Source organism: Megalobrama amblycephala, linkage group LG19 (assembly GCF_018812025.1).
Source record: "Megalobrama amblycephala isolate DHTTF-2021 linkage group LG19, ASM1881202v1, whole genome shotgun sequence".
In the NCBI taxonomy this organism is placed as follows: Eukaryota; Metazoa; Chordata; class Actinopteri; order Cypriniformes; family Xenocyprididae; genus Megalobrama; species Megalobrama amblycephala.
The window spans coordinates 6438681-6451112 of record NC_063062.1 but is presented as its reverse complement, the minus strand read 5'-3'; the positions used below and the strand labels follow the sequence as shown (position 1 = coordinate 6451112).

Genomic DNA, 12432 nt, shown 5'->3' with positions numbered 1-12432 from the left:
CAGCTCACTAGGTTTTAGGGTGGACTTTGAGTAAGGTTGCAAAATGGTGCTGCCTGCCTTTGTGTTGGGAACATGCCTTAAAATGTTACCTAGGTAGACAGCTTTACTAGGTTTTGGAGCAGAGCTCAGATGAGTGGATTTGTGTCACAAGGTTGGGGGGGTGCAGTTTTATCCTGGTTTTGTTACACTAAAAATTTCCCCCTTTGAACTGCCTAATGCTCATCAAATCCAATATAGAGAGTGGCTGACAGATGGGCAGACTTTGTTCAAAGCGAGTCGAGATTTAATATCTAAACAGCAGAGGGAGAGAGAGAGAGGGGCCCGGTGTTTAGCAGCATAAAGGTCCTGACTGTGCCGGCATCACAGCTGTGACTCTCTCCCTCCCTCCATTTGTGCTTGTAGACAGGCGGAGGAGTAATCTGTACACAGGCTTTTGCAGGGGAGAAACATGTCATCAGCACTTGTTTACCATTATTAGTTTGTCTGACGGTGGCAGGGCAGCACAATTGCTCTCTTTCAACAGCTCAAGCCGAAAGGAGTCTACGTGAGACAGTTCTTTCTCTTTATCAAAAAGGGAAGAGCATGCTACATTTCTTTATTCACATGGGACATTTTTGTTCACAGAGATGTTTGGAGGCCTACAACGACGTGTTTTTCCTCTCTTTGTCACTCTGGCACATACAGCTGTGAGCTGAGGTCCAGATGGAAGTGCTTGTGTGTGTATATGGAGAGAGCTGCGTCTGGTCTATGTCTGAGAGGCAGTTAAAGAGAGAGCAAGCTTATGGGCGGAAACTGTCTCGGTGTGCACATCCATCATGCATGAGAGAGTGAGCCCTTCCTGTCTGCCTGCTTCCCACTAATCATATTATGTTTTGTAGATCATAGATCTGTCCCTCTCAATGCCACCAACATGTACGGAACAAGCCTGAATTTCTGCGCTCAAGCCATTTGGATTCTTTGCATAACTTCCCTGCAACATGATCACGGCCCAAAGCCTTCAAGAAACCATTTTCCACCACCACCTTCTCCAGGAAGTGTGAAAACCCCTGCTTTTCTTCGGTTCCTCTGCAGCCTGAGCCCGGTTTGGTTGAGAAAACCGGAGAGTTCTGGTGCCGGATGACAGAAAAGCACAACATTGAAATTGAAAATAAACACACATTTCCTGTTAATGTGCTCTAGGTGGATAGCTTCAGGGTCTGGCTTTGCTTAGCTGCGGGTTAGTTATGTGAGAAGAGTGCGCGAAGGCCTGGGCTGTGGTTGTTTTACCATCTCCTGTTAATGTGGGAGCCATGTGACCGCTTCAAACTGCCTATGTTAACAGATAAGACCTGCCAGCGCTGCTGCAGCTGTCGCCATGTTTAATGATTACTCTAAACAGACAAAATGTCAGCCGCCAACACGCAGCGCCAGGTCACGGGGTGGGAGGTTGTGCCACGGCGGTTGAATCCGTGTTGGTACCTTCAGCAATAGTATGTAATAAACCGTGACTAATTCAAACGGCGTGTGCGCAAGCATTCGCTTCATGTAATTTTCCTCTCATTACCACCTCGGTTCTCCGTCCAAGCATGGCTCAAGAGCCCGCTTCTGTGTGCAGCTCTTTAATTCTCACATCACTAATGAATAGTCCTCACACATCTTTTCTCTGTGATGTGTGCCACACATCAGGTTATTATTAGCGCAGTAGCTCCCTGTGGAAAGCCCAGCTGTTGGCGTGCCGGTGGAGTCTGCTTAACACCCCTGGTAGACTCCACCCTGCTCTGTTCCCCCTCTGGCCAGACCTCATAAAGTCCAGCTTCAGCCTCTTATAGCACTCTCACTGGACTCTTACACTGGCTGTGCTGTAATTAGTGCTGCCCGCGCTGTTCGTCTCGCCCTACCTCCCCCACGCTTCTAACGTTTCTCACTTCTCTCTTCTGCCCTCTTTAGGTCGTGCTTATATCATGAATGTAGTGTCAGGCATTACAATAGGCATGTTTGGATTGGATATGAGTTTATGTGCCTCTTTAGATAGATAGATAGATAGATAGACAGATAGATAGATAGACAGATATGTACACAGCGTGTTAGTGAAGAGCTGCTCTGTGATCAGTAGTAAATGACACTCCATCTGAGAGCACTGGAAAAGAGCAACACATGTCAAACATAAACTTTCCAAATCATGAGAAGCGTTTATGAACCTCTTGTCCAACAAAACACAACATTTAATAGCATGTTTTTACTCCAAACTCACTTCATAACGTCAGTCGAGTGTTTGAAATAGCATTTCGATTAGCACTGCGTTATAAATATACTTTATTATCACGTAAATACCAGAGAAAGCTTGAAGAATACACACAAGCCATGTATTGTTGTAGTCGTCTGTTTATTATATTCATGTTTAATCAATCAAAGCATTTCTATCTTCTTTTTCTTCAGTCACAGCAATAGCATGATGTCCATAGGGGATTTCCTGGAATGAGGTGCGCTATATTGTGGTACTTCTGCGAGACATATTTGGAGTATCTGCTCAAGGGTGCCCTTCGGCGTCCAGTGTGAAACAGACGTGTTAAGCATCAACAAATGCTCACTTAATCCTATTCAGGGTAAAAATAGGAAAAATAATTCTTCTCTCTGAAGAACTTTGAGGGGAAACATATCAAGATGTTTTTCTCCAGTGTACAGATGTGCACATATATGTTATTAAATACATGGACTGACAAAAATAAATTCACAGATTTTTATCATAATTATATAATATTTTATAATAAATCCTTTGACCTTTCTAATTATTTGTAGTCATAGGCTGCTTGCGTGTTAACAGGTAACCCCACATTTTTTCATACAAGTTTTCTGTAAAATAAAAATATTTTGGTATGCCTCGCTCCTCTGACGGAGGGGAAATCTCTCCCTTTAGTGTCTCCATCACTGACTGAGACCCAGTTTAAAAGTGAGCTGGCAGGCCCCTTGAGCAGTATTAATTCAGTCATGTGTTTGGAGAGGTGGTTTTAAGCTGTGCTGGGATCAGCCGGATGAGGAGCGACTCGGGGAAGGGAGGGAATGCTGTGTGGAATGTCACTAATCAATTCAGCATTGTAATTGTAATGGGCTCCTCGCCGCTGCCTCAGTTCGGCTGCCTCTCTCCGCCTCAGAGTGCTTATCTTGATAATTTGATTCTGCACAGTGATCTGTTCAGTGTAACATGCAAACATAATTAGGGTCTGATAATGAAACAGTCATTTCCAGCTCTAGAGCGACAGGAAAGGTTGCATGATTCGGCCACAGGGATCTGTTTGGACAGCACAAATATCTTATCAAACAATATGCGTTTGTTCTTGAGGCATTGAGATGTTTATTAATGTGTAAACTCAATTTCTTATAGGGTTATTGTTAATGCTATAAAGGCAGGAGTGCTCAAAAAAAAAAAAAAAAAAAAAAAAACATCCTCAGCTAAACCAAGGCACTGAAAGCTCGGAAATACCCTGGAGGAGCACAGGTTGTCTCCCCATCTGCGGTGTAATAAGCACTGACAACACCTCTGATGACACATACAAGTGGCCCAGTTACAAAGAGCGCCTTTAATCTCATTTAAATTGGGTTTTAACCATCTCAACAATACCACAGTAGCACACATTTTTTTTATTTTGCCTAGATTACTCTTACACATGCTCTTTTAACACCAAGGATTCATTCACTTTGACCTTGTTTAGTGAGCAATTTGAAAAGATGGTATTCTGTTTAAACATTTCTGTCATTTTGCAGTTCTTTAGCAGATATTTTACTTCATTTGTGGTCTCCTTGTATTTTCCAGTGACCTTAGTAAAGGTAGCAGGAGTCTTGAAATATCTCAACAATGAGCTCAGCCCCCATCCACCCCCCTTTGAGAAGCCAGAGCTGCATGAAGTGAATCAGGCTTTCAATAAAAAAAGACCCTTGGCTCTCTGATCCACCCTGGATGCGTTTTTTTTTTTTTCTCACTAGGCTGGCGCGGTGGCACACACTCGGCCTTTTGTGGGGAATGTGGTAATCTGTAGTCATGTTAAAGATGACTGTGATTTCTGGCCACTGCTCCGGGGGTCTTGTCGCCAGCGTCTGCTGAGCTGTGGTTTCTTTAATGTCCTTTTAAACCATTTGAATGGTCAGTTGGCTTCGTGTGAGAGGATAATAAATATTTCATGTCAGGGAATAAAAACAGTGCTTTGCCCTTTTCTTCCCTCTCTCTGGCCCCTCTTGGAAGTGCCTCTGGGAGGTCTGGACACGACTCAGTGCTGCCACTTGCTGGTCATTATGTGGTACTGAAGCAAGCGGGCAATGTGTGCAGTCCCCTGGATAGACAGCGGGTGGCAGAGTTCAAAGTGCAGCTGTGGAAATGAGGGGAGCGGCAACCGATGTGTTTGGCTAGACAAAGCTGGCCTCGTTTTTTGTTCAGATTTTTTAGTTGCCTAAATATGCACCATTCATGTTTCTTCACCTCCCTCCCACATATGGTCATGGAGCCATTTACTTTATTAAAGAATTAAATGCCTTCAATCCCTTTTTAATTGACTTTGTTCTACCCGGGGCTTTTGGCACGGGACGATTAGAACTATAAACCCAGTGGTGGCACAGACTCACGTTTGCCAAGAGCCCAATTTGCGACGCCGTTAACAAACGATATCTGTTTATTTTACCGAATGTTTATTTTTCTCTTTCAGAGTAAACGGGACCATCTGTTAATGAATGTGAAATGGTATTACCGCCAGTCTGAGGTACCTGACTCCGTCTACCAGCACCTGGTGCAGGACCGCAACAATGAGAACGGTAAGTGTGTGTGTGATGGGCGAAAAACACATAACGAACTTTGTTTGAAGAGTCCTTTTCATTTATGTAACTACCCCTGGTTATTGGTTTGTGAAGTTTCATAGAGAACGGCATCTCAAATAAATGAGGATTCAGAAAAAATACCACCCTCCTGCCCTTGTTTCCCTGGTAACGCTCCCTCAAGAGCGACAGCGGTGCCATGAAGTGCAAATAACTTTCAGTGTAATGTGCCCTCGGAGCTCTCATTCTCTCGACTATCAGCAGCAAATCTGAGCTTGATACACACATCAGGCAGTAATAACAGGCTGAGGGGGTCTGCCGAGCTGGGGCTTTGGCACTTTGATTCACACCGCACTCTAATAAAGCATTAAGAAGGCCTGCATTTCTGCCAGCCTGCTGGAGAGCAGCAGCCGCCACCTGCTGCACCACCGACTAGTCTGACATGGCGGCCATTGTTATTTGTGCTCATGCCATCTGAAGACAAATGTTCAATCCAACACTGTCTGTATGGATCTTTGTGACATTTGTCATTGGAAATATTTGCCTGAAAGGCCATAAATATACACTTTAGCATTTTTTGTTGTTGTTGTTAATGAATTGAAACCCATTGCTTAATTCTATTCACTTTTATTGTTTATTTCCGAGAGCTGCCGTACTGCTGCTGTCATTGTCTATAAGTCTGTAACTGTCATATTTCATAGCTGCGCAAGTGTATGTGCATCTGTCTGGTTTCTTTTGTGTCTCGTCTGCATTTATTATGTGTGCACGTTTTTATTAGCGACAGTCTGGATGCCTCTCACGCTCTGTGTCTGCTTTCGGTCTCTTTCTCCAGACTCTGGTCGTGAGCTGGTTATTACTGATCCCGTGGTTAAGAGCAGAGAGCTTTTCATCTCAGACTATGTGGACACTTATCATGCTGCTGCCCTCAGGTAACACACAAACACACAATTAAATTCAACTGTGGTCAGGAATTCATTCATGTACCCACAGCAGTATAAGCACATTGCTTCATAAGTATGGAAGCTTTTTCTGCCATGAAATAAAGAAAAAAGGTAATTGCGACTTTTTATCTCACAATTCTGACTTTTTTTCTCAGAATTGCGAGATATAAACTCACAATTTCTAGTTAAAGTCAGAATTGCGAGATATAAACTCACAATTGCTAGTTAAAGTCAGAATTGCGAGATATAAACGCACAATTGCTAGTTAAAGTCAGAATTGTGTGATATAAAGTCAGAATTGTAAGTTTAAATCTCGCAGTTCTGAGAAAAAAAGTCTTTTTTCCCTCACAATTGGACATAATGTGAGAAAAAAGTCGCAATTACCTTTTAATTTTTTTATTTAGTGTTGGAAACAAGTTTCCATAAATAAGAGTTCACCTAACAGAGGAAAACAAAATCTCATCAATATTTGTTTACTTTTTTTTTTCCAATCAAAAGAACTGTAATTCCATCAATTGTAGTTAATTAGATTCAAAATGTTTACTGCAAGTGAAAGTTTTCACTAAATGAAGACAACAAAGCATAATTATTTTTATATTTTTAATATATAAGTAAAAATCTTTCATAGGGCCCTTTTTGAATAATAATAATAAAAAAAAAATTATTATTATATTTATATTTACTTTTTAAATATAGGAAACATCCTGCATAGGGCCTTTTTGGATCATGTAAACAAGTAGCTGCTTTGAGTTTTGAAGTGATTCACTGAAACAAGCAGTTTGACCTAATTCATGGAAATGAATCACAAATTGTAATAAAACACTCTTCTTCTTTTTTTTAATCAATACATTTTTAAAAAATTTAATGTATTAAATGTGTCTTATATTGGCATTCATACTCTATTGTGTCATACTGGCTACTTCTAAACCTAGTCTAATAATTACACAATTACATTGTGAATCTACGATTTGAAAGCCAGTACAAGCTTCCATGATTTATGGTCATTAAAGAAACCTCTGGCAGATACGGATGCTCTGGGATGTAAGACTGGAGTATTTAAGAGCTGTAAACAGACATTTTGATCCTCTCAGTTCACTTCAGGAGTGGCCGTCTCAGTACAGACAACCATTTCACAGCGATTCTGCATGCAAAGCATTACTGAAAGCAATTACGTTTTTTTGCGATGAGACTCAGGAAAAAGAGTACAGGCATGCTTATTGTCAAGAAACCAGACCTTTTCAGTCTGTCTTTACCCAAGTGATGTATTTTCCCCTCTCTCTTTCTCTTCCTCCCTCCTTTCCTTCCCTCTCTCTTAACTGAAACCATCTGGAGGCAGCACACAGCCACAGCTCTGAACCACTGATTTCAGGGCAAATTAGCTGCAACTTCTGCTGCACAGAGACCCCTTTGATTTGACTTATTACAGAGCTTTAGATAAACTCAATGAATTCCGCTAGCATGTCGTAATTCCTGCTCCAAACCTCATGTTCCTTTCATCTTTTGAGAAAGGTATTGAACCAGTGCAAAAACACTGATGCCTATTATTTTGATGGCCTCTGACGTCAAAAATGTAAAGTGCAGAAAGGGGTGCATTGTAAAAATGTCACAATTCGCTCTGCATTGTTTGAAAAGCCTGTGGCGTCTGTCACCTTTTGTTTGTCTAACAGGATGAAGGGAAAGAGCATTAATAAAACAACTATACAGGAATACTGTGATCCTGTAACCCGTAAGATTACCCACACTTACAAACCTATAGCAACAGTCGGTTATCAGACAGTGTCTTTTAAAGACATAGTTCACCCCAAAATGAAAATTATTATTATTTACACAAAGGTTGGAACGGATGACAAAATAACAGCATATGGTTTTGCAACAGCATTTGGGTATATTCAATAAATAAATATAATATTAATATAAATAAGGTGTTAGTAAATAATAATGGCAAATTTTTGAGTGAACTATTCCTTTGAGTAAATCTGGAAATGCATTTGCACCATGACATTGATTTGTTTGCTCTATTTCTTTGCAGGGGGAAATGTAACATTTCACACTTTTCTGACATATTCGCTGCCAGGGAGTTCAAAGCACGAATCGACTCTTTCTTCTACATCTTAGGATATAACCCAGAAACCAGGTAAGCCCTTACTGACTTCAGTAATCAGCCCTCCTCAGGCATGTTCTGTCTTCAGATCCTCTGTTGCAATACTTTACAAATAGAGATTTTTATGATTCATATCAGGTATACAGTGGCTGGTTTTGTTGTATTCACTCTAAATTGTCCAGTAATGCATGAAGGCAGTTTGAGAATATATTAAATCAAGGATGCAGTCATCTGTTTTATAGCCTGTCTTTTACAATGGAGGTCTGGTAGTTATATTTTTATCTCCAGCATTTTGGGGAATTTTATCATGCTTTAATTTTCCATTATAAATAGCACATAAACACAAAACAGTTTGGGGTTAATGTTTAATTATTCAGAAATCATTCTAATATGTTGATTTGGTGCGTAATATTGAATATTGAAAACAGTTGTACTGCTTAATATTTTTGAGGAAACTGATACTTTTTTCAGGATTCTTTTATAAATAGAAAGTTTAAAAAACAGCATTTATTTGAAATTGAAATCCTTTGTAACATTATAAATGATTTTTAATGCAACCTTACTAAATAAAATTTAATTTCTTAAAAAAGAAAAAAAAAAAATCCTACTGACCCCAAACTTGAATGGTAGTGTATATAATAAAAATTTATATTTAAGATTCATAAATATTTTATTTATTTTTTTGTAATATTCAACCATAATATTACACATTTATTTAATAGCATTAAAATATAACATCCTGTTGTTTTTTGGATCTGATTTTAAGCTTGCTTTAGGAAGAAATGAGTTGTTTTTTTACGGTACGTTTGTTCTTTGATGTCGTTTTCTCACAGGTGAATGTTATGATGGATTAAAATGCCAATACAGCCGAAAGGATAGGAAATAGATTTTGTAGGATGCTTTTCACTGCAAGTTTGAAATGCTAGTCACACTGTTTCTAGTATTAATAATGTAACATAACACACTTCTCAAAGTGTACTACCTACTGTAGCAATCCTGTTTTTGCTCAAAGAATGTTCATTGAATGTTTTAGGACAGTGATGTTTTATAATGACTGTATGCATTTAGACACTCAAATTTAAAATCGATGTAACTGATGTAATCTGAGATGTATTTAAGCATACATAGATTTAAATATTTAAAATCCAAACACCATCTGCAAATCTATTTTAGGATAGTGTTAATATGAAATGCTGCAGCAAAAAAAAAAAAAAAAATGCTGCAGATTTTATTTAAAATGGAATCATTAATTAAACATTATTACTTACTAATTACAAGTCATTATTTACTCGCCTTTATTTACATTATTTATTGTACACTTTACAGTAATGTGTATATGCCCTAATGCTATTCCAAACCTGTATGCTCCACCGTGGCGTTTTATTTTTTGCAATAAAATGCTTTTATTTGCAGATTTAAAAAAATCTGTTTCACGCTTCTAATGTGACATCTCTATTAAATGTCCAAGCATAATGGGAATGAACAGTTAAATCCCCCCCATTCCTTTGTGTATTACAATCATAGCCTGGATGCTTGTGTCAGGGAAAAAGCAGAATTACAGTAGGACCCATTACCATAGTCATGTGATGCTCCAATAATGGGGTGCATTAGGAGCCTGGGGAGAAGAGAGGGGAAGTTTTGAGGGGTAGTAAGATGCTGTGGCTGATAAACAGAGGAGGAATGGTGTACTGTTGCTAGTTGGGAGCCCCCTTCACTGGTCCCCCACTCAATCACAGTCTATCGCCCTCTCGACTCCCTCCTCCCGCTTGTTTGGTATGCAGCAGCAGCATGGTGTGTGTGAGCAGGAGAGATGGGCTGTGATTTCTCTGCGTGTGTGTGTGTGAGGTCGCGGCACATGCTCAGTGCTGTCTGTCGGTCACGGCACAAGCTCAGTGTAAAAGCTGACTGAATGCGTGAGCCTCCATTTTGAGTACCTACACAAATAGGTGCGAGAGGACACTTTATTCCTCACTCTGTCAAATAAAACAGCAGCTCTGGCTCCGACATGGACGACCTGTTCAGTCCGCGCAGGTACGTTAGCATGCTCGTCTTCACCTGTTAAGATATCGGCGTGCGTCATACTGAACGTACCGCCTCGCGCGCCTGTTGTAATGCTATATACGTGTTTGTCTTGAAAACAGCTGTCCGTGCTTGAAAATCGGGTTTGACAGTGCTGTCCGATTGTTTATATGTTGCTGTCAGTAGCATTAGCCGTCTGTGCTAATGTCAATGCTGTGTGCTTTCATCATTAGTGCTTTGGACGGGACAAATAAAGCGGTTTTGCACGCACGCCGGTGCGAAATATCCGACGTAAGAGATTTAACTTCAATTTGTTTTAGACATATGAATATGACAGAGGTCGTATTATGACTGCGCAGTACGCTATATTGTGTCAGCAGTCGGAATGACATGGCGAGGGATAGAGTTTCAGATGTATAATGCAAAGCCTCCATTGTTTTGAAGGCTTTAGTCGGTGTGTAAATAAAGTTGAGGCTCTCGCTGTATTTATTCAGTGTGTTATGAGCGTCTCTGAGTCGTGCGGTGATTGGAGGATATTGATGGAGGGGGCGGGGCCAGGCTTGATTGCTCTGCGCGTGGTCGAGTCAAAATATGCAGGATGTTGTGCTTGTGTTGACAGCGCTTCATGTGCCAGAGATACTGTTGTAATTAAAGCAGATCTAGTGTATAAGAAGTGTATTTGGGAGTTTTATAAACATGAGTTTATAAAATGTTTATTATATCCAAGTTAATATGCTTTGATATGAGGTTTGAAACAAGCATGCTTGCAAATCTAGCACTATTCTGTTATGGTACCACAAAAAGTATGCATGTAAAATGTTTATATTGGTATGAGTTTTGTAAGCATAGACACACATATATGGCATTATTTGTGATCTTAAACTGTTTAAAGCATGTGACTGAGGAATATCATGCTGGTATTTTTCATTTGCCCATCCAGTGCAATTTTCTGACCTTTTGATTCAAAGGATGTCAAGCCAGGAAGCGTCGCTGCATAAGTGTTCACACATGTTGCTGTTTTACTTTTTGAGTCAGAGTCTTATTGAACTAAATGTTTGAATTTTAGTTTGTCGCTTCAGATTAACTCTTTACTTCAGCATCTGGACAAAGAGATTTTTCAGTTCTTGAACACAATTCCTATTAAGTGAAAAAGTAATTTACGAAATTGTTTGTTACATGGTGTATAAGTTTATACTTGACATGTCAGGCTTGCCCAGGAGTCGTAGTTACACCTGTTAAAAGGACGTGGCTCATTAAAATTCTGATTCTGTATTTATTAATCATGAATCGAAGTTAATATTTGCCTGTGCTAATAGTAAACTAATGAAACATTTTGTGGAGTGTGTGTATATATAGAGGAAAATATCAATATCAATTATGTACATTATATATTATTCATATGAAAACATTTCTGTAGCTCAAACAGTAGAACATGGTGCTAGCAACGCCAAGGTCATAAGATTGTTTCCCATAGAATGTAAAGTGTTAAAATGTCTGCCAAATGTATAAATGTTAATGCAAATTTAAAAATTTTAAATGCATATAATTATATCCTTTTGAAGTTCTGGGATTCAAAAACTTAATTCAACAAGTTTTTAATTTTTGACAAACCTTGCCATATAGAGGAAAATATATATTTTAAAATATTATTGTTTATAAATGTTTTACATGTTGAAGTATATTAGGTTTACATTTACTGTAATATTCATCTAAATACATCTTCTTGTATTTAGCCTATATTTTGTAACATTTTAGTCATTCATATGTATTAATTCTATTAAAAAAAATCAATATTTTTTTAGTTGTCTGCCAATTCTTCATATTTTCGTGACACATTTTGGAGAGATTTCTTTGCTATACATGCTGTATGCGATGTAACTGTAGCTTGGCGGCCCTCAGATGACTGTCTTCAGCTCTTGTGTGCTTTGCTGCCTAATTCAGTCCCTCCAAAAATGCAGAGCCTGCAGAATGTTCAGGAACCCGGCCGAGTGATTTCTCCCCTCCGCTATCGCCATCATCTCACAGCAGATTCAGTTTCAGACAAGAGCGCATTAATGCTTGCCTGGCAATTTATTTCATGTGGATTTGTCTTTCATTATAGGAGTCGTGAGCGTTAGAATCAGACCTTTAAAACTTTAAACAGCTCAATGCTGAATAGCTTTTAATGCCGGCCTGTCTGCTTTTTCTTCATCTGTCTGCCATATTTGCTTCAGTGTGGAATTTCCTCCATTGACAGAGCTTGTGTTTTTAGTGGATCATGCTGGAGGGAGAGAGAGGGGTTGTTTATGAAATGTGCCCAGATGAAGGGGGATATGATTTGAGGCCCTAACCTCTCTCCTCACTTTGCAGCCAGGTTCGGGCAGCCAGCCCGGCGGTGGAGTGAGAGCTACATTGGACGCAAATCATAGTGACAGTTTCTGGGCCCCGCTCTGTGCCTGGCTATATGAAAATCAGTGCTGTTGCCGTGGCAACAGAGCGGGGAAGGCTTTTCAAAAGGAACATCTTGTCATTTTCTTTAATCCACTGCAGCTGGAGATCGGAACACTATTATTAAATTGTAGTTGCCATGGTTACTGCCATGGGTTTGTAACAGCA

The 12432-nt window shown here is 39.7% G+C and overlaps 1 protein-coding gene across 1 annotated transcript in view; it reads left to right on the top strand.

Annotated features, from left to right (window-relative positions):
- Window positions 1–12432, top strand: part of LOC125254026 (arginine-glutamic acid dipeptide repeats protein-like) — a 139219-nt gene that overhangs the window by 93871 nt on the left and 32916 nt on the right. The window contains 3 exon segments of the mRNA XM_048168380.1: window positions 4671–4776; window positions 5609–5705; window positions 7747–7851. Of these exon segments, the coding sequence (XP_048024337.1) occupies window positions 4671–4776; window positions 5609–5705; window positions 7747–7851 (308 nt within the window).